We start from the raw sequence: 25,896 nt of genomic DNA on the forward strand, positions 1-25,896 counted from the left end.
AAACATTATTCAAAGTAAAGTTTTTTAAAAATATTTATTTATTTATTTAATAGTTCCCAGACCAGGGATTGAACCTGTGCCCTTGGCAGTGAAAGCATGAAGTCCTAACCACTGGATTGCCAGGGAATTCCCTCATACTAAAGTCTATTTGTCTTGTTTTTAAATAAAGAAATAAAGCACTTTAATTTTCAATATTTCTAAAGTTTTAAGTGACAGTGTACCAAGTAACTAATAGTTTTATCCGATTTTCCATTTCTCCATATACGTATAGCCAACAGTAAGAGTGTTTAATATTTTGATGAAATTGTTAAGGGTAATGGAACAATTGTAATGTTTCCCATGGATTATTAAGATCAATTTGCATGGCTTCAACATGCATACTTACTTTTGTGTTCCCACACTACTGTGCAAAGTGGGAATTGACAGTATTCTAAAATTATTGAACTCTAATTAGTAGACCTAGTTTTGGTAGAGCCATGGGTTAGCAGTTCTGAAGCTGCTTTCTAAATATTCTAGGACTGAGCAAATAAGCAAATATATTGTGAAGGCTGAAAGCCAGATTTCTCACTATTGGAAAAGAGTGTTAAAAATAAGGAAAGTGAACATAAATAGAATAAACCTTACTTTGTTGTATTGGAATTGGAGATATTCAAGGTGAACTCAGGGATATATAGATATAAATAAATATAGATATGTGTATGCGTATATGTACATGCATATGTGTATTTCTCAGCTTTGTCAACTGAGAAGGCCTAGAAGCAGTGACACACCTAGCACCCTGTTCGTGGTTTCTAATACCACTAAAAGGAACCAAGTTTCCTTGGAGAAATGGCTGATTCCAGCTCTGGAGCAGGGAAAATACAAAGGGAACCTAGAACCTCTTATTGTGCTAAAAAGTAAGATGGGCTATGTCAAAAGAACAAAGGAGCCAGTTCAAAGGAGTTTTTAATGGTTAAATCTTGAATAAATTGAACACCAAAATAAAAATGATGATAGTAACAGATGATAATGTATTGAATGTACTAAGAATCTATCAGTCCACATTGATACAACTAACTAAATAAATGGCAGAAGAGAAAGCTCTTTCTTATATTAGAAAGCCAACTGATAAATGTAAAAGGAGGGATTTCCCTGGCAGTCCAGTGGTTAAGACTCTGAGCTTCCAATGCAGGGGGTGTGGGTTCCATCCCTGGCCAGGGAACTAAGATCCCATATGCCGAGTAGCACAGCACCGCCAAAAAAAAAAAAAAAAAAGTAAAAGGAATGATGGAACTAGAAAATCACCATTTGGTAACCATCATATTAATAATTTATGTAGGCAAGAATCATCAATGGATGCTGAAACTAGTGAGTGAAAGTTTGAGAGATAACAGGATATTTACAGTTTCAAAATATCTCCCTATAGCATGCTTACAGTGGAGAAACCTGGCAGTCGCCACTTTAACCAAATTATTAAAGTTAACATTGACAGTAATGGCAGTAATCCACAGCACGTGCTTCCTGATGTGATGCATTAGAAGAACTCAGCATGACCGCTATAATATTCCTGCCAAAGATGCATAACCTGAATCTATCCATAAGGAAACGTAAGACAAATTCTAACTGAAGATCAATCTACAACTTAACTGGCCCATAGTCTTAAAAAATGTCAAACTTTTGAAATATAACCAGATTCAAATTAAAGGAGGCTATAGAGATATGACAACTGCATGTAATCAATTATCTCGGATTTTCTTTTGCTATAAAGGATGTTATTTGGACAACTGGAAAAATCAAAATAAGGTGTATAGACAATTATTTAGACAGTAGTGTTGAATCAATGTTTATTAACTTTGGTAATTGTCCTGTGGTCATGTAAGAGAATGCCTTGTTTTGAGCAAATATACACTGAAGTATTGATATTTAAAGGGCAAAGGGACATCATGTCTACAACTTTTTGTGTATATATATACATATATTTTTTTCTGAACTACGAAGAGTAAGTTGAACTGAACCGAACCACTGAGAGTAAGTCTGAACTCTATATCTATATATATAGAGATCTATCCATCTGTCTATCTTATCTACTGAAGGATAAAGTATATGTAGGAAATGTTAATATTTGGGGAATGTGGGTGAAGGGTAATTGGGAATTCTTTGTACTACTTTTGCAACTTTCCTATAAATCTGAAATTGTTAACTTTAAAAGTTTTAAAAATAAATCAAATCTGGAAAAAAAAATTAAAGTGAGGTAGAATAGAAGGCAGTGGCAAGGGAAAAGTCAAGGAGTGGTCAGAAGAAGGAGGAAAACATGGAAAGGTTTGGGTTCCAAAATCCAAGAGAAAAGATAGTTTCAAGAACGTGTGAGTGAGTGGTCCCTGGATTTGTCTTTAAGTATGATTGTTCCTCAGAATTCTATTCTAGATCTTCATTTCTTGCCCTATACACTATCTGGGATAATCTTATTCACTCATATGACTTCAATTACCACCTATATGCTAATTTCCAAATCTCTCTCTCTTGTCCAGACGTTTTTTCCTTACCCCTAAACCATATGTGTTTCTGTCTACTGGCTAGCTCCCTTGTACACTTCCAGGGATCTCAAACTCAGCAAGTCAAAAATTGAATTTATAATCTTCCTCCCCATCTGGGTTCAATTCTCAGGGATTATATTTCCATCCTCTCAGACACCCAAGCCAGATGCCTGGATGTCTGCCGAATCCAATCTTTGCCCTCATCCCCCAAATTCAACTATGAAGTCCTGTGTTTCCAAAACCAATATATTTTATGAATTTATTCACATCTCCTCCAATATTAATACTGCTAATAATAATTAGTCTGGTCTGGCGTTTTCAAACTGCAGATCAATCTAAAATTAATTAAACTAAAATAAATTTAATGAGTCATACTGAACATTTTATTTAAAGAATATCAAATATCAGAGTGCATTTCATGTAATAATTATACATATTATTGTTACAACTTCTGCCTCACTTATAATAAATATCCACATACATATGTGAGTCCTGGGTTCTGATGTTAAATATATTTCTTACTGTGAATCATGGCCAAAAATGCTTGAAAGCTACTGGTCTAGATCAGTGCTGTCCAACAGAAATATAAGGTAAGCCACATATGTAAAGAAAAATTTCCATAAGCCACATGAAAAAAGTAAAAAGAAAATTAATTTTAATAAAATATTTAACTCATATCAAAAATAATATCCTTTTAATATGTTATCAATATAAAAATTATTGAGCCATTTTACATTCTTTTTATACTAAGTCTTTGAAATCCAGGACGTATTTCACACTTACAGAACATCTCAGCTCAGACTAGCCACATTCAGTGGCAGGGGTCAAGAGCCACACTGGTGGCTCCTGTAGTAGGTAGTGCAGGTCACGTTTTGCAACTACCTACCTTAGGCGGCAAACTCTAAATCCACTCTTAGCAGTGTCAACTTAAACTTAGGAACTAAACAAGATTGTAAACTCACACCAGTGGCTGGATCCCCCATCATATCCAACCCTAGAGATGGCACAGAAATTGATAGATCTGTAAAAACTGTGAAAACCCTGAGGATATGTGTGTGTGCACATGTGTGCATGTATGCTGACAAACAGGGAGTGATGGGGCCAATGACATCACAAGTTTTCTTGTTTTTGGTGCATCCTTCACCTTTTCCCAATGCTGGGCTTCAGCCTCTCCCTATGGGTATACATATCAGTCAAGGTAGCTGATACCTTCTGGGAAATACAAATTCATGTAGAAAAGTAATGAGATGTAGAAGGAGGTGCACCATCTAGGAAAGTAAGAAACTGGACAACCTAGAATAGATGAAACAGATTAAATGCATCATACGGAAAGATAATTTAAATAAAATAGTAAATATCCTCAAAGTGAAAATAATTCATATTGGTTACATCAGGGTTTCTCAACCTTGGCACCCTTGACATTTTGGGCTAGATAATTCTTTGTTGTGGTGGGGTGGGGCTGTCCTGTACATTATGGGATGTTTAGCAGCAGCTCTGGCTTCTACCCACTAGATGCCAGTAGCACTACCCCAAGTTGTGACAACCCAAAGTGTCCAGACATTGCTGAATGTTCTGGCGGTGGGGGGAACAAAGTCACCCAACTGGATTACGTGAAGCAGGAACAATAAATCATGAAGAACCAATTCAAAATACTGTGAAAAATATAATGGTTGAAGTAAATAACTCAGTAAATGCGTTATGTAGCAATATGGATCTAGGCCAAGAATGAATTATCGCATTGAAAAATCAGGTATAGGAAGTCTTCTAGAAGGTATTAGGAAGGGGTAAACATGAAAATATGAAAGTTAACAAACCTGGAGGATAGAAGTATCAATATCTACATCATAAAGAGTATAAGAAGGGGAAAAATAGAGGGGAGGAAATATTTGTAGATACAATGTTTGCTAAATTCCCAGAACTAAAAAAAAAAAATTCTCAGATTGAATGGGTACATAAAGGGCCAATCAGGAGAGACAGGAAAAATCTAATCCTAGATACATTAGAGTGAAATGAAAGAACATCAAAGAGGAAGAGCAACATCCAGAGAGAAAGAGCAGCTTTCCTATGAAGGAACAAGATAGAGATTGACACTAGACTTCTTAAAGCATTCTAAGGAGAGAGTAGGAGAAAGGAAGTAGGGATCAGGAAGGAAGGGGAAAAGAGAAACAAAAATTAAAAGTGGGGTTTGTAATCATTCAATGAACTTTACTGCGGTGTAACAGAAAAACCACTCAGCTTGGTGTAAGAAACCTTGGCTGAAGTCCCAACCCAGACTCTTTGGCACTTAAGACACAAAGCCAGGTAAAAAGTTAGACTCCACGGAAGGAAACGGGGTGGCTGTACTTTTGTAGTCCCAGTATTTGGGCTTCAGCTGTACAGATGGATCCAGTTCCTAGGACCTGATTCACGAGACTGATGTATGCATCAAGATGTTAATTTACTATTCATAATGGGTAAAACATCTTTCCAGGGAATTATAAATACACCTGGGCTTGTTATTCATGGCATTTCTCATCTAAGTTCTCAATTAATTACCAATTAATTACATATCAATTAGTGAATACCGAGTCAGAAAAATTAGTTGAATGATCGTGAGGAAAAGGATTAATTTCCCCATCTCCTTAGTGTTATCATCCGATTTCAGTTTTTCTCTTGGCCACTGATGATTAAATGCTAACCAATTCTTGCTCATCTCCCCGCCACTCTCTACTCCCTGCCCCTCCCCATGTTTCACAATCTTACATTATGTCAAATTAGATAGTTTTATATTTCAGTCTTGAGATAACCATGAACATCATGATTGGACTTCCTTATCAAACATTTGCAGGACACCTCTTTAAGGTTGGTTAAGTAAAAATAACCAATAGTTATTACATGTTAGGTATCATATATGCATTATCCCATTTAATCCTCACACAACTCTATGAGGTAGGTACTATTATTGTTCCTATTTTAGAAGTTGGGCAACTGGGGTAGTGTAAGTTAAGTAACTTGCTCCAGGTCATTCAGCTAGTAAGCAGGGTCAAAGGAAGCCAGTAAGACCTCAAAACCAACAACCCGAATAACTGTTAGATTTTCCCCGTGTCCTAGGCTCACTTTTCTTGTCTGCACCTATCTCACAGCGTTGTGAGATTCAAACGAGATAAAATATGCAGCAGGTTTTTAAACCTATGAAGCGTATTGCAAAATGGCACATACTATTTTAAAATATACAATTAAAATGCAGTCTATTTGTAATAATGGGTAACATAGCACGAATACAGAACATATACATTTCACAATCACAAAATTCAGGTCCTTAAAAACTTTTTATTGACATATAACATACATGCTGTAAAGTTCACAAAACGTAAGCGTGCAGCTCAATTAATTTTTACAAAGCATAAATTGAAAAAAAACAAGTAACCGCCACCCAGATCAAAACATAAAACTTTACCAGTATCTCAGATGCCTCCCTGTGGTAAATAGTATATGCTTTTAAATTAAAGACCTGGATTCGAATCTTGGTCTGGCATTTTGTCTTTAGGTCTTGGTTGAGTCATCTGTAACGTGAAGATAATAGTACCTTAAAAAACTGTTGAATTAAAGGTCACAAAATGTAAAATGTCTATCGCAGTGCCTGAATATATCTGGTCTGTAATAAACGTAATTATTATCGGGCAAAAGCACGAGGCGGTACCCAACTCTCACTTCCTGTCTTTTTGTCACTCACTTTTGAAAGTTGCTCTTGCTCCTATTCCTTTTTCTTCTCCTTTCTCGCCCCTCCTACTGCCGTAAATGGCCCTCCAGAGCTGTCGTAAAACGCTCCTCCCCGCCCTCCATGTGGCGAAAACGCAATCACGCTTGACGGCGAAAGGTGGCTCAGCCGCAAGATGGCGGCGCTGGCGGAGGAGCAGACGGAGGTGGCGGTCAAGTTAGAGCCTGAGGGACCGCCAACGCTGCTACCTCCGCAGACGGGGGACAGCGCTGGCGAGGGTGGCGGCGGCACAACCAACAACGGCCCCAACGGCGGCGGTGGGAACGTTGCGGCGTCGTCGTCGGCCGGCGGGGATGGTGGGACCCCCAAACCCTCGGTGGCTGTCTCTGCCGTTGCCCCAGCGGGGGCGGCCCCGGTGCCCGCCGCTGCTCCGGAGGCCGGCGCTCCCCACGACCGACAGACTCTGCTGGCCGTGCTGCAGTTTCTACGGCAGAGCAACCTCCGCGAGGCCGAAGAGGCGCTGCGCCGTGAGGCCCGGCTGCTGGAGGAGGCAGTGGCGGGCTCCGGAGCCCCGGGAGAGGCGGACGGCGCCGGCGCTGAGACGGCTAGCGCGCTTCTTAGCCGGGTCACCGCCTCGACCCCCGGCCCTGCGGCCCCCGACCCTCCGGTCAGCGGTGCTTCGGGGTCCGCCGCCGTCTCGGGCTTAGCGACAGGTCCTGCGGCTCCGGGGAAAGGTGAGCCGCGGGGTCCCGGGGAGGCAGGGCCGGCACGAAGGGGAGCGAACCGGGAAGGCAGAGGCTGGCAGGCCTGCACCTCTGCGGGCTTGTTTTGAATTTCCTGGGCCCGCCTCTAGGGCCACATGCCCGCCCCTTTCCCTGGTGCGCCGGCTGCGCAGTCAAACCCTCTTCCGAGCTGTCAGTTCCAGCGAGAGGCTGTGGAGAGCTGTTGAGCTGAGGGATGTATGGGGACGGTGGGCGCGGAGAGGCGGGGACTTCAGGCTTTTGGTCCCTTTCCTCTCATTTGGGCTCTTGAGCCTTGGGCAGGGATACATTAACACTAGCAATATTTGTACAGTTTTGCACTAACGTACTTTTACTATAAATACTTTGTTATGTATCTTACTTTTCTCGGTTCCACTGTGAGGTAGACGGTACCTCTATTTTAGAGATGAGAAAACAGACTGAGAAAGGTCAAGGAACTTGCTTTGGACGCACAGCCAGGGAATGATGAATATAGTGTAGCCAGTCTTTCTCAAAATATAGGCTAACTAACATTGGTTTTAAATCTTGTAGAGGAATTCAGATTCTTGGGCGTCACTTCAGACTTAGTGAATCAGACCCTGTGCAGGTGGAGTCCGGGAATCTGCATTTTAAAATAAATGCTTCCAACGGGTACTGATGTAGGGCAAAGTTTGAGAATCATTCACTTAGGAACAGGCGTTGAGCAGACCTGAGTTCAGTTTCTGTCTCTATTGCTTTTACTTGTGTGATGCTGATTGTTATTCTTCCTAAGCTTGAGAGGTTTTTTTTTCCCCTCTATTAAATGGGTTATTGTGAGATTTAGATATAATATATGTAAAATATCTGGCACTGATAAGTTTATGCTTAGGTATCCATCCCTGACACCTGAGGCTTCCCCCCCTCCCCTTTTGTATTTATGAGACCTAATCTTTGCAGCGTTGCCAGAAGTGAGGTATGAATATGTAGCATTGTAACCCATAAGTAGAAATGTATGCAAATGTGATTGAGAGGAATCTTTTGAATGCCGAATTTTGTGAATGAACTATAAGATGGATGAATTATGTTGTTGGTTATTTTGCTGTAATCTCTCATCTCTTCAGAAACTTGACCTATTTTTTAGATGGTAACTCAGAAACCAGTAGGGAGGAAAAGAGGCCATCAGAGTAAACTTCTAAAGAACTTCTCTAAAATTTGTGCAGTAAAAAGCATAACAGTACTATAATTGCAACTTAAAAATTTCCAACAAACTCTGATTCGATTGACAGATGTATCATTGTTTGGGATTGAAATATTACAAATAAATACTCATGCTTTTTGCCTTGAAATGATGGTTATGGAAATTGTTTTAAGCATATAAAATAGATTTGCCTTTTGGAAATATAAATAAGGCAAGTCCTTCCCACCATTAACATGCTTATATTTTATAGGGAGTGATAGATGTACATATATGAAGGTAACAGGATAGGATGTGTTGCTAGACAGTTACAAAATATTTAGATAGTTCAGAGAGCTGGAAATGTTATTCCAGGGCATAGCTTGGTGGTGGTGGGTGCCATTTGCACTGAGCCTTGAGAGAAGATTAAGATAGTTGTTTGATTTGCACATACCATGTTTTATAAAATTTGTCTTTAAAATAAGGTACCTCTAGGAAAAATACTAAATCTTTCTGACATTGATTTGAAAATTTTATTTTAAGATATGGACAAACCGAAGGAATTTTGGATGGGTGACTGAAACAAAGTGAATCCCATTAAAAGATTATGTGATTGAGTTGGGGAACAGCGTTTGAGAGGAGAAGGACAAACATCTGAGAAACAATTCACCTCTGGACCTTAGCAAAACAGCCTTAGTCTCTTGGTGCATGTCAGGTCACTTTCCTGAAAGTTATTTTTCATTTTTTAAACAGTTGGAAGTGTAGCTGTGGAAGACCAGCCGGATGTCAGTGCCGTGCTATCAGCCTACAACCAACAAGGAGACCCCACAATGTATGAAGAATACTATAGTGGACTGAAACACTTCATTGAATGTTCCTTGGACTGCCATCGGGCAGAGTTATCCCAACTCTTTTATCCCCTATTTGTACACATGTATTTGGAACTAGTCTACAATCAACATGAGAATGAAGCAAAATCATTCTTTGAGAAGTATGTGAATTTATGTATATATATAATATGTATATATAGCTATATATATATAATGAATACACACATCTGTAACTACACAAATGTAAGATTGCAACTCAAAAAGTACTTTATGAAGGAGAGGTACCTGGTGCTATGAGAACCTAAAATGAGGAATTTGATCTAGTTGCAGAAGTCAGGGAAGGCTCCCAGAGGAAGTGATGCTTGAGGTAGGATCTGAAGATTGAACAGGAGTTAACCAGGGGAAGAGAAGAGGGAGAAGCATGTGTGACAGCTCTGTGGCAGGAAGGATCATGGTAGGTACAGAGATGAAAGGCAAGTGTGGCTGGAGCAGAGTGTGAGGGTGGGGTGTGGTACAACAGGAAGCTGGCCGGTTGATTAGGGGCTGGAGCAGGCGGTTCTTGGGCCATATTGAGGGTCTTTGTTTATCCTCAGAGCAGTAGGAGGTTGTATTGGATGGGATTAGATTTGGCTGAGATTCACCGAAAAGTCAAAACAATAGTGGCATAAATAAAAGTTTATTTTTACTTTTATCCTAAGAGCAATATGAAGCTGTGTTAGGATTAGATTAGACTGAGAGTGACTGGACCCCAAACAGTAGAGGCTTGAATATGATAAAAGTTTATTTCTCTCTCTCATGAATGTAGGCAGTCTAGGACTGGTATGGAGTCCTTGATTATCAAGGACCCAGGCTCTGTTGATTTTGTAGCTCTGACATCCTTGTCATGCATTTTCCACCTGTGGTACAAGGTGATTCTCTGGCTCTAAGAAATCATATCAGTGTTACAGTCAGCAGGGAGGGCACACATCCTTCCTGGAAGTGACATATATTTCTCCCTTTTTTATGTCATTAGTCAATGGCCAAGGGAGGTAGGAAATATGGTCTTTACCTAGGTGTCTATGTGACAGCTAGTATTCAGGTGTTTTATTGTGGAGGAAGAAAGAAAAAAATGGATATTTGGGGACAGTGAGACATCTTTGCCAGAGAAGTCATTGAAGGACCATGTTATTATTAGATTTACATTTTGAAAGGACCTTTATGCAGTGGGGAAAACAGATGGTGGGGGACAGAGTGATTATAGATTGACCATTTTGGGGGTTATTGTACTGGTTCTCAACTGAAGGTAATATTATGCCTCCTTCCTCTGGGCTGTTTGAAACTGGAGGTGTTTTTGGTTGTCGTAATGACTAGGCTGGAGGATCAGGTGTCTTAGGGATTCCAAAAGTTCCAATACGTGCAGGTAGTCCCACTTAGCAACAGATTGTTTTGCCCCAAATACTTGTCGCAACCCTGTTGAGAAACACTGGACTAGGGTGTGATAGCGTTGGTGAAGGGAAGTAGACATATTCCTGAGGCACTTGGTGAGTGATTGGATATGGAGGTGTAAGGGAGATGAAAGTATAATTGATAATCCCTAGGTTTCTGGCTCCCCTGGCTGGATAGGGGTGCTCTTCACTGAGGTAGAAAACCCTAGAAGAGGACCGGTTTTGTCAGGTTGTAGAATAATCTTGAGTTCAGATTTGTTTATGCCTTTGACTTATTTGAGAGATGTCAAGTTGATAGATGGAGGATATATAAGGCTCTGAGCTTAGAGGAGAGGTAGGGACTGGAGCCATAAATTGGAGTGTGTGCAATATTGATGGATAGGGATGAGAATGTCTAGGAAGGAGCATGAAATAAGTCAATGGGAGGGCTAGGCCTGGACCTCAAGGAACTCCAACATTTGGTGTAGAAGAGAAATAAAAGGAGTAGAAGAGACGACCAAGTAGAAGAGATATAAAAGGAGAGGCCAGAGAAGCAGGAAGAAAACCAGGAGAGTGTTAAGTTATAGAAGCCAAAGAAAAGGAGTGTTTAAGAAGGAGGCAGTGCTTAACAGTTTAAATGAGAGCTCTTTGGTACAAGCAATAGACCCAGAAGCTAGAACTTGTCAGGTAACACAGGTAGTGGTAATAGAGGAACAATAGAACTCAGGACTCCTGGCTTCTGTGTCATTATATTCATTCATTATTCTACAGTGCCTAATAGAAAGTATATAAGGCAAATGTTCTGTAGCTCAGTGTTTCTGAAAGAAAAGATTAAGGCTGATGGTGACAGAATTTCTAAGCTAATTTTTCTTACAGTGCTGTCATCAAAAAACCTTCTTTTCCAGTCTCATGGTGTAGCCATCTCCTCACATAGGAAGCTGGAATATCGTAGGGGACTGACTTTCTGTGTCCTTGTCATGGACAGTCTCAGCCCTTGCCAGGACCCCATGCTCAGATGAACTTATTGGTGGCAACTAATACAACACCAAGAGGCTGAGATTTCTAATTTCATTCAAATCTTAGACAGAAACTCTTAATTCATGTCTTGATGAGTCACAATAGGGTAGCACAGGTAACAGTTTAGGAATCTGTTGGCTATGTGTCAGAGCTAGAGTCCTAATATCTTATGTTTGTTTTCTAAATGTTTTGCGTTGCTTGCTGCTCTTTGTGAGTGTCAATATATGATCTTTACATTTTATTTTATTAGGATAATTAAGATTTGTAGAAACAAAAGTACATTTAAATTTAGTAATTGTCACCAAGGCTGAAAGCTTTATTTAATTGCCTTTGTTAATGGTGAGTAAATGGGAGTGCTCACTGTTTGATATCAACACGTTTGTTCTTTAGTCATGTTATTAAAGTACGGATATTTAATCTTTATATCTGGTATTAAGAATATGTGAAATCACTAAAAATGATGGGTTTTGTGAGAATGTCATGTGTTGATTATTGTTGAGAGGCTGGGTGATAGGTACACTGAATTCCTTATAATAGTTTCTACTTTTGTATGTGTTTGAAATTTCCCATAATAAAAAGTTTTAAAAAGTGAGTTTTGAGAGAACATAAAATTTAGTAGAGCAAAGTTTCTAACATTTTCAAATGTCTACCAATGGTGGCATTCAAATGAGACTGTCTGCCAATGGTGGATAGCTTATCTTTCATTCATTTATGGTATTTATTTCAAATTCTCTTAAAATGTTTATGATGCGTTTATTTCATTAGAGAATTAAATTGGTCATTTTTAGGATGAATTCAGAACTGAATTGTAATCATTTTGAAATGCGTTACTTCTTATCCTACAGCTTAGTCCACGATTATTCAGACTACTACGTTGAAAATATTCTGGGATGTTTATAAATATATGGGGGAGAGGCAGATCCCTTAACGATTACATTGAAAAATGACTTTTTAAAATCACTGAAACAGGTTCCATGGAGATCAGGAATGTTATTACCAGGATGACCTACGAGTATTATCTAGTCTTACCAAAAAGGAACACATGAAAGGGAATGAGACCATGTTGGATTTTCGAACAAGTAAATTTGTTCTGCGTATTTCCCGAGACTCGTACCAACTCTTGAAGAGGCATCTTCAGGAGAAACAGAACAATCAGATATGGAACATAGTTCAGGAGCACCTCTACATTGACATCTTTGATGGGATGCCGCGTAGTAAGCAACAGATAGATGCGATGGTGGGAAGTTTGGCAGGAGAGGCTAAACGAGAGGCAAACAAATCAAAGGTATGGGAATAAACCTAAGAACTATATAATGCAGATTATGAAAAATTGTAGCATTTCCATCTACATAATTTACACATTTTTCTTATAGCTAGTTTGGGAATAATATTACACTGTATACTAAGTTTCATGTTCTAAGGATGATGTATATATTAGTGAGAATTTGGGAATGGATGCATTTAACAGAACCCTGACTACATTGGCAGAAACAAGTAAAGGTTTTTTCTCACATAAAATGAATTAAAGGAGAAGGCCCTCCTAGGCTGGTGTGAGGGCTCCACAGTGCCATCAAGGACCCTGGCTCCTTCTACTTTCTGCTCTGCCATCTTCAGAATGTGGCTTTCTTCATTGTGCTCACAGGTGGCTATTGCAGCGCCAGCTTTGCATCTGTATTCCAGGAAGGCAGAAGGGGGAGGATGAAAGACATACCTGCTGAATCTCTCCCTTTTTATCAGGAAAACAGTATTTTTTTCTAAAACACTACCCAGTATATCTGTGTGTACATCTATTGGCCAGAATGATATTATATGGCCATTGTATGGCTTCAAGGGAGCCCGGCAACAGAAATGATTTTATCTGAGCATACTGCTGCTCCAACAAAATCAGGGTTCTGTTAGTAAGGAAGAAGGGGAGATTGGCTATTGGGTAGACAAGTACAGAATCTGCTTCAGGATATACATGACCCTGTTGTAATTGTGATTCCTCCTATCAAGATATGAAAAGGATGTATTAATGAACAAAAAAGTAATTTAAAAAATTGGCTCCTTTGACTTGTAGGTATTTTTTGGTTTATTAAAAGAGCCAGAAATTGAGGTGCCTTTGGATGATGAGGATGAAGAAGGAGAAAATGAAGAAGGAAAACCTAAAAAGAAGAAGCCTAAAAAAGATAGTATCGGATCCAAAAGCAAAAAACAAGATCCCAATGCTCCACCTCAAAACAGGTGAGGAAAAAAACCTCAGGAACATGTGTGGAAGTTTAAGACAATGTTATAGATGGTTCAAGTTATTTAATATTCAGAGTAATTTCCAGTCTGTTTTTCTTTCACAGAATCCCTCTTCCTGAGTTGAAAGATTCAGATAAATTGGATAAGATAATGAATATGAAAGAAACCACCAAACGAGTACGCCTTGGGCCAGACTGTTTACCCTCAATTTGTTTCTATACATTCCTCAATGCTTACCAGGTTGGTAAAATGATTCGGCACTTTCTGGGAGAAAATTAGGAGTCATGAAAAACAGTGATTACCATTAAAAGTAACTTAGATGTCTTAACTAAAATGAAGATTTCTTCTTTAAACTCTTGATATAAATATGGCTTAAAGACAGCAGTTAGGAAAGGAGAATTGGACATTGCTCAGAATAGATAGAAGGCAATGTTTAAAAGACCTTTAGCGACTTGTAGGTACCAGAATCTTGCTTGTATGTGTCCTTCATTTCACCGATCAGAATTCTGCTAGCCTTTGAAAAAGGAGGAAGCTATGTGGTTCATCTCTCTTGAACTTAAGTACTTACGTAAACTTAATATTTTTTATTAAGAATTCTTCATATCTTTATGTCTGTAAGCCTCTATAGACATAAGGCTTTATAATAGGCTGCTGAGGATATATTTAGTAAAGTACAAAAATGATTAACATTTGCTTTATATGATGCACTCCAAATTCAGAGGGCAAAAAGGGGTAAATGACATGTTCTCAAAGTAAGTGCTTTTGAACAGTTGATTTCAAAGGAGAATGAAATCTCAAATGATCTTTTATATGAGAAAAATAGCTATCATTATATATTCTCTAAGATGTGATTATAATTTTTTCCCTAAAACAGTATCATTTAGTGTGTGTGTGTGTGTGTGTGTGTGTGTGTGTGTGTGTGTGTGTATATATATATTTTCTTTTTTTTTTAATTGGCAGGGCCTCACTGCAGTGGATGTCACTGATGATTCTAGTTTGATTGCTGGAGGTTTTGCAGATTCAACTGTCAGAGTGTGGTCTGTGACACCCAAAAAGCTTCGTAGTGTCAAACAAGCAGCAGGTAACTGAGATGACCTGTCAGGCTATAAGCTCATTGTTAGTTTACACCAATCTTGATTCCAAGAAATATACAGAAGACATTGTGATCTTAGCAGAATTTCACTTGATTTTACTTTAAGTCAAAACGGCTAATAACATTGCCAACAGTGAAAAGTGCATTGGAGTGGCAATCAGGAGACTGGGGTGCTAGTCTGGTTTAATTTCACTGGTCCTCAGTTTTCTCATCTGTAGAATGAGGGCATTAGGCTAGAAAACTCCCTAAGGTTAAAAATCTAACAGCTTATGATTGTTTGCTTGTGAATTAAAAAAAAAACCTTTAAATAGTGGGAGAGTACTTTCTGTTTTAGCCATAAAAATGGCTAAAATGAACTAAGACCAGGGTTACATTTTAAAGAAAGTTTCTTGCTAACTGTATTGTTAAACAAGATAATACATTTTCAATAATTTATTTTAATATTTCTGTAGTTTCCTTTTGTGAAACATGATGATATAATGGATAAATTTGAGTTTCAGCCCTAGTTCCAACACTAAATAGCTGTGTGCACTCTGGCATATTATTAACTGTTCTGAACCTCACTTTCTTCTCTTATCCACTGGGATGATAGCACCTAATTTAGAGGCATTAGCACAGTGGTTGGTATGTAGGAGGAACAGTTCAAATGTTAGTTCTTCTCCTGAACTGTGATATAATTGCCTTAAAATGTTTTAATGAATGTACTTTAAAAAATTAACATTTCTGGACCATTTTAGATCTTAGCCTCATAGATAAAGAATCTGATGATGTCTTAGAAAGAATCATGGATGAGAAAACAGCAAGTGAGTTGAAGATTTTGTATGGTCACAGTGGGCCCGTCTATGGAGCCAGCTTCAGTCCAGATAGGTAAAATACAAACAAAAAAATTAAATACTGCTGTATTACATTGAGATTATATGAAAGTTAACTACTGGGAACATTATGAGAATGTTGGGGAAAATTCCTTTAGAAAAATCTTGTGGTTGCCTATCATTCATTATCTTTAAAAAAATTTTTTTTTATTTATTATTTTTTTTGCTGTACGCGGGTCTCTCACTGTTGTGGCCTCTCCCGTTGCGGAGCACAGGCTCCAGACGCACAGGCTCAGCGGCCATGGCTCACGGGCCCAGCCGCTCCGTGGCATGTGGGATCTTCCCAGATCAGGGCACGACCCCGTGTCCCCTGCATTGGCAGGCAGACTCTCAACCACTGTGCCAGGGAAGCCCCATTATCTTTTATTATTACTATTTTTTTTGTAGAGAATTATTTTATTATCCTTTAAAAATTTTTTAAATTCATTTTTATTGGAGTATAGTTGCTTTACATTGTTGTGTTAGTTTCTGCTGTACAGCAAAGTGAATCAGCTATATGTATACATGTATCCCCTTTTTTGGATTTCCTTCCTATTTAGGTCACCACAGAGCACTGAGTAGAGTTCCCTGTGCTATACAGTAGGTTCTCGTTAGTTATCTATTTTATACATAGTAGTGCGTTATCTTTTAGCATCTTGCCCTCTGCTGATTTATTTTGGGGTACTAGTGTATAATACCCAAATTTACAGAATCAGGATACATAGCTTCAGGGTTTGCTGGTTATAAAAATCAGCTTTAGTCTTGTGTAACTCCAGTAGGGGTTGAATTGCTTCTTTGGGTTCTTTCTTTGGGTATTATGGCTACTGCTGTCTTCTGTCATCTCCAAATTCACAACAGATTACTGATATTAAAGGCATATTACCTATCAATTGAAGATTTATCTTTGTATAATCAAAAGAACTAAGAGAATACTGAAAAGGGAATTTGAAAGCCACAAATACGTGTTTGCCTATTTTTCATGATCTCTAACATTCTGTGGAAATGCAGGGAGGGTATTTTGTTATCATAATACCATCTGTATCTTATTTGATAGATAATAGCTTTCAAACCATCAAGATTTTCATCCTTATGAAACTTTGAGAATGAGGATTTTTGTTATTTTATAGGATTTAGCCAGATGGTACATTTTTACTTGAGGGAAACTTCTGATTTCATTGAAAACCATAGTACTTTCTGAGTAGTTCAGCTTTTCTGTTCATTCCTGAAGAAGGCAGAGTATTATTCTCGCGTCCAGTGTTTTTTGTTTTGGCTTTTTTTTTTTTTTTTGGTCCAAAAGATGTTTACTTTTAAATTCTTACACAACTTTTACAGGATATGAAAATAGCATCTTCATTTTAAAGTAAAAAATTAAGTTTTAAGTGATATATCGCATTTCTTAGAAGCCTTTCTCAGGTGACCTTATTTGATCATACTTTTTGTCATTACCTCTTTGGTATTTTTTTTTTTTCGAAGAACTGTGATTTTCCTCTTGATAATGTTTTTAAAATAATCTAGCCTCATTCAGTAGGTGCTCGGTAGATGTAGAGTGTCACATCTAACATTAGTACTTTCAACTCTTGTTATCTACTGTGAATTTCATGTATAAATTAAAAGTGAGATGTAGCATGTCAGTTAGCTATGTTTAATATATACAAATGTACAGAGAAACTGGACAGGTAACTAAGTTATTCTAGGAATCGAATGTACTACCTTCTCTTCTCTCAGGAACTACCTGCTTTCCTCTTCAGAAGATGGAACTGTTAGATTGTGGAGTCTTCAAACATTTACCTGCTTGGTGGGATATAAAGGACACAACTATCCAGTGTGGGACACACAGTTTTCTCCATATGGATATTATTTTGTGTCAGGGGGCCACGACCGAGTAGCTCGGTAAGAACATTATGAGCTTAGGACTGGGCCTATTCAAGGAACAGAATGGTTTCTTGTTGGGAATTAGAAACTCCAGCCAAACTCATTTTTGCTTCTGTTATTCAGGATCAACATTTTGAGAACGTCAGCATTTATAGGTCCTTATTTGAAAACGAATGTGGGACAGGAATATTACTATGTCTGCAATTATGTCTATACCAAGAGTCCATGCCCTCCCCTTCCCCAACCGGATGCTAAACCTTGTCTTTTACAACCACTGTGAGCACGTTTATTTCCCTGTCATCTCCTTAGAAGTTGAGGATGAGGTGTCTTGGGTTAGAAACTAATTATGTGGTGGCCAAAACTAGGGAAAAATACTCTTCTATAAGTTAGACTAGGAGTTGGAGTGGGGGGTGTACATACAGAGAACTAAAGGATTATAGAATTAAAAGTTTTTTGTACCGTGTCAATTAGTTTTTCTTAAGAATGTTTAGGGAATTCCCTGGCAGTCCAGTGGTTAGGACTCTGCGCTTTCACTGCCGAGGGCACGAGTTCAATCCCTGGTCAGGGAACTAAGATCCCACAAGCCGCACTGCGGCCAAAAAAAAAAAAAAAGAATGTTAGGCTCAGTCATTCCATCTGCTTTCCCTCAGGTAACTAGTGAGTGGGACCCATTTGGAGCTAACAGTTCACATGGTTGTTTCTATATTGATTTTGGGTAGAATTTTGGCATTTCACAGTTAACTAATTACCTTCTTTTGTTTTCAATAATTTTTTTAAAAGGCTCTGGGCTACAGATCACTATCAGCCTTTAAGGATATTCGCTGGCCATCTTGCTGATGTGAATTGTACCAGATTCCATCCCAATTCTAATTATGTTGCTACGGGCTCTGCAGACAGAACTGTGCGGCTCTGGGATGTCCTGAATGGGAACTGTGTAAGGATCTTCACTGGACACAAGGTATTTTATACCTTCATTATTCCAGCGCACGAGGTTCTTTTGAGATAAAAATAGTTTAAAAATTAACCAGATGGATGGACCTAGAGTCTGTCATACAGAGTGAAGTAAGTCTGAAAGAGAAAAACAAATACCATATGCTAACACATATATGGAATCTAAAAAAAAATGGTTCTGATGAACCTAGGGGCAGGACAGGAATAAAGACGCAGACGTAGGGAATGGACTTGAGGACATGGGGAGGGGGAAGGGTAAGCTGGGATACAGCGAGAGAGTAGCATTGACATATATACACTACCAAATGCAAAACAGGTAGTGGGAAGCAGCTGCACAGCACAGGGAGATCAGCTCGGTGCTTTGTGACCACTTAGAGCGGTGGGAGGGAGGCGCAAGAGGGAGGGGATATGGGGATATATGTATACATATAGCTGATTCACTTTGTTATACAGCAGAAACTAACACAACATTGTAAAGCAATTATACTCCAATAAAGATGTTAAAAAAAACCTAACCAGTGACACATTTTAAAGATACTATTCACACCACTAAACTTTGTAATTCTAACCTGTGTCTTATTTTCTTAGGTATTTTTAACCCTATTTTTGATTCTTTCCATGGACTTCTTTTCTAGGGACCAATTCATTCCTTGACATTTTCTCCCAATGGGAGATTCCTGGCTACAGGAGCAACAGATGGCAGAGTACTCCTTTGGGATATTGGACATGGTTTGATGGTTGGAGAATTAAAAGGCCACAGTGATACAGTCTGTTCACTTAGATTTAGTAGAGATGGTGAAATTTTGGCATCAGGTAAATGACTAGAAATGGCTTTGTGGTAAAGGGTCAATGGTATATTTAAAGGAAGCACTGAATGACCATTGCAAAATTAAGTCCTGCTGTTTTCTAAGTTTTGCTTCTCCTTAGCCATGATTCCAGATTGTTACCCTATATGTATGTTGACTTCTCAGGTTAAAACTACTGCTTGAAGTGCTTCTTTAGAGGGAATAATAGTTATTAATCAAGTTCAGATTTTTTTCACCAGAAATAAAAAGTAAATGCATAAAGCATACTTGACAGAATCTCAGAATCTAAATAAGGCAGATGCTACTAAATGGTTTCCTTTGATTTCCCCTTAGGTTCAATGGATAATACAGTACGGTTATGGGATGCTATCAAAGCATTTGAAGATTTAGAGACTGATGACTTTACTACAGCCACTGGGCATATAAATTTACCTGAGAATTCACAGGAGTTATTGTTGGGAACATATATGACCAAATCAACACCAGTTGTACACCTCCATTTTACTAGAAGAAACTTGGTTCTAGCTGCAGGAGCTTATAGTCCGCAATAAACCATCGGTATTAAAGACCTTTGGAAGCTACTGTTTGAAAAAGGGAGACTAAAAGCAAATACCTCAGTGATTAATATTTAAGCTACAAAGAATGTTTTGTCTATATGGATCTGGAAGTATGCTGCTTGGAAAATCTGAACAGGATAGTTCCACATTTCTATAGCAACCACATTTAACTAATTTCCGTTAGTTGAATAAGAGGTATTATGTTCATGGAGGGGACATTTATGGTGCTTTGGATTTTGTGGAAGCTATGCATCGCCTGTTCAAATGCTATTTTAATTTATTATGTTTAGAAAAAAATCAGTTGATTTCAGTAATTCATCCTGCTTCAAGGTTCAAATTGAGTAATATAATACCATCCTGAATTTTAGCTGAAGAATTCTATGAGCATGTATGTTCCTGCTGTAAAAATGTAGTTACTGTATGGCACTCAAGTACTATGTTAAATGATCCACTAGCATTTTTGCTTGGCTCATGATTAGTGGAATGTACGTTAACTGGGTAGGGTGAACTACAATTACTTTTTGAGAAATAGATGAAGTACAACCATCCATCGACATCTGAATTTATACCGGTTGGATTGAGTGCACGCAAACACTCTATAAACCAGGTGAAGAAATTAACTTCCATGTTCTACTTCAGCTAAAATGGCTACATACAACCTAGTACACTTGAAGTCAGACATTTCAATTGCTTACCTCCAGTACTGAGCCTTGCTTTGGGAAACTAAAAGATTTAGACCAAGTCACTGCCAGTTTTTTGCCTTTGTTGCATTTTGTACAGTTTTTATATTTTTGATATCTTGTAAATAAAGACAACCAGCTTTTCCAGGTTCATAATTTATTGTACAAATTGGGTATCACATGATGAGCTGACATTAGCTTCTTCAGGCATGGGAACTTAACAGATGACGTACAGTTGAGAATCCTGTAAACAAAACAAAAATTGTTTAGACACCAATGTGTTCAACTCTACTTTTAAGACATTCAGTAATTACTGATACAAGACTATCCGTGAACCCCCTGAAATTGAATGCAAATTCATTAGATTCTCAAAGGAGTCAGTAACCCCCCAAAATTTAGGTGTCTCTCAGCTTAATACAATTTAACACTCCCCCTTTAACAAAAGAGCTGCCAATAATTCAGTATGATGCTAAATGTATACCATTAGAAAAGCCTAGTACATAGAATAACATCTTTTTTCATAAAGTAGTATTTTAAACAGTAGAAAACAAGGAGGGTGGTATTATCCCCATTGTAAAAACAAAGTTAGGAGGAACCTAACACGAAAAATTGGGCAAAAAACTACCTGTTTTTCAGGAACAAGCCATGGACCACTGCATTCTGGGATATGCAGTCAGTCCCTTAAGGTCAATAGTTTTGTGATTGGAAAAGTTTTTAAGAGGAGAGGAAAAAATTTTCTGTCATGGAGGGCTACATGAGATAAAGATCTGGGTTTTGGGTTTTCTGTACCTCATCTACCACCAACACAACAAATATTTACTCAAGCAAGGGCAAATGGGGGTTGGGTGGCACTATAAGAAGAAAATGAAGTCTAGGGGGATTTAAGGAAAAGACAGAATGGCTTACATAAAAATTGAAACTAGCAAAAACCAAGATATATTTGCAACTGATTTAAAAGGCTGGTTAATAACTATTAAGAGAGCTTATACAAGAGAGAGGTCTTCACAAAGAGAAAGTCCCAAATGTTAAATGAGAAGAACACAGAGAATGTTAAGAAAAATATAAGTGGTAAACAAATGGAAAAAACATACAACTTTATCAAAAAGAAATTATTTTTACTCCTCAAATTAACAGAAATCAGAAACTGATGTTATTCAACACTGCCTGGGGAAGAAAGCTAGGCGCCCCACAACCCTCTGGGAAAGCGCTTCACCTTAAGAAAACAATCACAGATACAAACACTTCATGCTCAAAGGCATTCATTGTGATGTTATTTATATTAAGAAAAAATTCTAGTAGGAGACATTTCCTCTGTGAAATAAATCATATACCCATGAGCACTCATGCATTCAAATTATAGAGAACATGCATGTTATAAGACAAAATTACAGATATGGATCATAGCCACTGGAAACCAAACAAATATATTAAAAAAGAGCTAAACTGAAATGTTAACGAAAATTGTCAGGGTAATGGGGACATGGACAATATTTTTCTTTTTTCTTGATTGTAATAAATTTTGAACAATATACTCGTATAGTGGGGGGGGGGGGACTCCTAAGATCAAAATGGCAAAGTTATATAAAGTTTTAAATGTTAATTTCTTACCATTTATGTTGCTTTCACAGCTGGAGTTTTTTTAGACCTCAACTTAAAGTATAAAACTATCAAAGCAATACCTCCATATGTGGCCAGTACACACTGAAAAAGAAAGGAAAAAGTAAACAAGAGTTGTTGTCACATCTGTCTTATTCTAAAACAACTGCTTAAAGGTATCATTAATACTTACATTCATTCTCCCTGTGAGAGTGTAAGAGTTGAAATATTTTTTGATACCAGTGAATTGGTACTGGGCATCAGTTTCTGGACCTGCCATGATTTCAATCTTTTAAAAAAAGAAAGAAAGCAACAAATTGGTTTGGATGCAATTTAAAAGAAACAAAATTTTTAATTAAAAAATTCAAAAAAATTCATTGCATATAAATGTTGTAAATTTTATGTATGCCTCACCCAACAAAGAAGCAGCAAAACGGTGGAAAAAACCTTGCTGATAAGAGAAACATTTAGAAGGACGACTTTATCTTGGTTGTTATCACACAACACTCCAGAATATATATCAAATCACTCGGCACAGGAAGAGAACACAGTAGTCTTTAAGTCCATCCTCTGACTCAATATTGGTTGATGTTTTCATTCCTGGCTCTATCTATACCACAGTACACTGTACCTGGAATTAATCAGTTTTAAGACTAGCTGAAAGCTGGAGCTTGTGATACTTTTCAAAGTTCCTCAGAGGGGTAACCACCAACTAAACAGCTCACCTTGCAACCCCTCTTTTTACAGTTTTTATTATAAATTTAGGACCTCCATGGGAAGGGGGGAAGGGATCATTTACTAAATGGAGTTGATACATACTAACTATTGGTGTGTGTGTGGGGGAGCTGAAATCCTTACTCCTTACACCAAAACAGATCAAAAGATTTAAATGTAAAAGTGAAGCCAAGATATCCTGAAGAAAACATGGGCAAATATGGGAAAATATGAAGGTGGCCAAACGCAAAAAGGTGAAACATACATCACCTAATGATCAAAGAAATTTAAAACGAGACCAATATTTAGCCATCAGACTACAAAGATAAATTTATGATAATTAGCAGTAGTAGTGGGAATGTGGGAAAATAAGGATTCTCTCCGTTGCCTGGAGGGAGTGTAAACTGGTACAACCTTCCTAATATGCAATTCTTCTGCAATAGCTATCAAATTAAAAACTTAGCATACCCTTTTACCTAGCTGATTCATTTGTTTGCCAGGAATTTATCCTTATAGAAATATTACAAAGTAGAAACGTATAATATGGCTCAAGGATGGTAAATGAAATACAGTTTATGAGAATAAATAAGAACTAGAAGTCCGTCTACAGAAGACTGATAAGTGATGGTTTTCACTGAAGGAAACAGAATGCATGGAGATCTTTATATATATACATGGAATGATGTCCCCATGCACGCAGATCTTTATGTACTGACATGGAAACACGTCCCAATGTCATGTTAAATATTTTAAAAATCCTATTTCTGGACATTATAGAGCACATCAATGGTTCTCAAAGTCTGGTCCCCACACTGTCACTATTCATGGAAACTTGTTAGAAATGCAAATTCTCAGGCCTATTTAATCAGAAGGACCTGAGTCCCAACAATCTGTTTTAATATGCCCTCTAAGTGATTCTGATGTATGTTAAAAGTTTGAAAAACACTGCAGTAACAGAAACAAAATGAGATGCTTATTAGTAATTATATTGGGAAAAAACCCTGGAAGAATATATAGCAAACTTTAAAATGGGGTTACAGCTACAGAACCTATGTATTTCACAAAGGCGTGTATTTCTTTTATAATAAAAAATAGTAAAGGCACATTCAAAGGTCACCAGAACAACACTCGAAAATTCGTCTGTATGACCGCCTATCTACCACGACCGACGCCACGCCGAGTCGATTGGCAATATAAACGAGCCGGTCGAGGTCCGGTCGAGATTGGTAGGCAGTGGCAGTGACTCAGTTGGCTCTTGATGAAATGGAAGCGGGAGAGACCTGCGAGGAAGTTGTTGCTATGGAAACTGGCACTCTCCAGTTTACCATTCAAAGGCCTTCAGAGGCATTCACATGCATAGAATTGGCAATGAAACTTTGGACAAATGACCTTAATTTTGAAAACTGTTTCAAGAAAGTTCTTGTAGCAATGAAGGATTCCAAACTTCCCTGGGCCACCTTAGGGGCCTTGGCCAGTTCAGGCCAAGTAGGAAAATCTCCATTAAAAGAAATCTTTATGATATAGCTTTCATATTAATTGTTTTATTTTAGTAAACTTATTAAACACATGCTTTCCCATTCATCTTCAGAACAGATTTTTGGATTCTCATAGTATCAAGTAGGTTTCTCGGAGAAACCCTACAGAAAACAAGGGCTTAACTTTGTCCAATTATTAACTGATAATTCCCACTACCTTGTGTTTAACAAACATTTTCAGAAGGTGAAATGGTGTCCAACTGAAACAATATTAAGGTGCTTTAAACTTCTCTCCACACAATACAGAAGGAAGGCTGATGTTTGCAATATTACACAGAGGACTAATTCTGACTGCAGGGAAAGGCACAGTACAGGAACCGCAATTTAGTCTAGGTTGTAAAGAAAGACTCCTAAAAAACGCTGAGATGGAGGGGAAACTGAGATAAACTGGAGCAAAGCCTGCAAGCACTTGGGTCTGCTTCCTCAGCAAACTGCAGGTTACTTTTGGGCAAACATCAGGAATCCTTGTGTTAGATGGTACTTTGTGGGATAAATGAACTGAAACTTGCTTTCCTTCTGAGTCATACTTCAGTTTAGAAAGACATTAATGAAAAATACTTAGACTAAACTGTACTAATTGCTAAACTGTAGCCTATGGCAAAGTCTAAGCGATGGGGTCTTCGCTTGTTTCTAATTAAGCGGCGAACTGCTATTAAACATAATTAATCTTTCCACGCCTCTCTTCACCTGTAAAATGGGCACTTCAGAAACTACCCTCGCTACTTTCTGTTTCTTGGTACTGCTGTTGTGTCGGACCGGACACCTTCCTGGATTGGTGAGATGACGCGGTAAAGGAGGCAAAGACGAGGGAGAGCCGCTCACGTACCAGAAGCAGCCTCTTGCACTTAAAGGAGTTTACAGCTCTCTGTTCTGGCTACGTCCTAGGAAAGGCCTTCCCCACTGATCGAACAGATTGAAATCTAACCCGCTTATCGCGGGCTCGGCGAAGCGCAGAAGACGGGCTACACTCACTCGCGCTTGACAAAGGCTGCAGCGCAGCTAAAGGAGGCCTGGCTGGACAGCTTCCTAAGCACAGCTCAGTGCAAACAAACTGTTTTGGGCATACAGTGGGGAAGAGGTTAACAGGACCAGAGGGGGTCAGAAGCCCGAGTTCTCATCCAATATTACGTCACTGGGTGACCTTGGGACACTCCCTTCGCTGCGGGCCTCATTTCTCTCCACTGGAAAATGCATTCTAAGGGCCTTTATGAACTGGGGGAAGGGGGCCTTTACCTCGCACCAAAGCTTCCCAGCCACCGTCCGAACCCTCACGCCCGGCCCTCATTTTCTCTAATTTCTTTTCCATTCACCATCACTCTCCCCGCCCCCCACGTCCCCCACCCAAAGCGAAGACCTCGCGATGTGCCCGGACCAGGAAACGGTCGGATTCTAGGCCAGCCCCACAAAGCGGAGCCGCGAGGTCCGAGCCCGGGTTCCCTTCCACACCCACCTTCCAAAACGCACAGACCCCGTTGCAGGTGTCCTTCTGCTGACGAAGCTGCTCCTCTGCCCCGCCGGAAGAAGCCGCCTCCCCCGCAAACGTTCAACGGGCCTTACGGATTCGGCCCTCTGTGCCGACTGGCTACGGCTCTAAGTCCCGCCCTTCCGCTTCCTGTCTCTAAATCTCCCCCCCCCCCGCCCTATAGGACTCAGTACAGCATA

At 38.8% G+C, this 25,896-nt stretch overlaps 2 protein-coding genes across 3 annotated transcripts; one reads left to right on the plus strand and one right to left on the minus strand.

Annotated features, from left to right (window-relative positions):
• The first annotated feature begins 6,048 nt into the window (after positions 1–6,048).
• On the plus strand, positions 6,049–20,538 carry TAF5 (TATA-box binding protein associated factor 5). The gene is made up of 11 exons (XM_029201195.1): positions 6,049–6,944; positions 8,857–9,094; positions 12,323–12,638; positions 13,413–13,576; positions 13,684–13,819; positions 14,540–14,660; positions 15,410–15,539; positions 17,249–17,413; positions 18,176–18,353; positions 18,982–19,159; positions 19,486–20,538. The coding sequence occupies exons 1-11, from the start codon at positions 6,386–6,388 to the stop codon at positions 19,701–19,703; spliced, it is 2,403 nt and encodes an 800-aa protein (XP_029057028.1). The 5' UTR covers positions 6,049–6,385; the 3' UTR covers positions 19,704–20,538.
• On the minus strand, positions 20,390–25,817 carry ATP5MD (ATP synthase membrane subunit DAPIT). Of its 2 annotated transcripts, none has more exons than XM_029201197.1 (4): positions 23,749–23,954; positions 22,179–22,274; positions 21,998–22,090; positions 20,390–20,633 (listed from the first exon to the last, which is right to left on the minus strand). In XM_029201197.1, the coding sequence occupies exons 2-3, from the start codon at positions 22,263–22,265 to the stop codon at positions 22,001–22,003; spliced, it is 177 nt and encodes a 58-aa protein (XP_029057030.1). In that variant the 5' UTR covers positions 22,266–22,274; positions 23,749–23,954; the 3' UTR covers positions 20,390–20,633; positions 21,998–22,000. The 2 variants fall into 2 exon arrangements, with proteins under 2 accessions (XP_029057030.1, XP_029057029.1); XM_029201196.1 differs by lacking the exon at positions 23,749–23,954 and adding an exon at positions 25,685–25,817 and having other exon boundaries at positions 20,469–20,633.
• Between the last annotated feature and the right edge of the window lie 79 nt (positions 25,818–25,896).

This window comes from Monodon monoceros, unplaced genomic scaffold (assembly GCF_005190385.1).
Source record: "Monodon monoceros isolate NGI ecotype Baffin Bay Population unplaced genomic scaffold, NGI_Narwhal_1 Super_Scaffold_4, whole genome shotgun sequence".
In the NCBI taxonomy this organism is placed as follows: Eukaryota; Metazoa; Chordata; class Mammalia; order Artiodactyla; family Monodontidae; genus Monodon; species Monodon monoceros.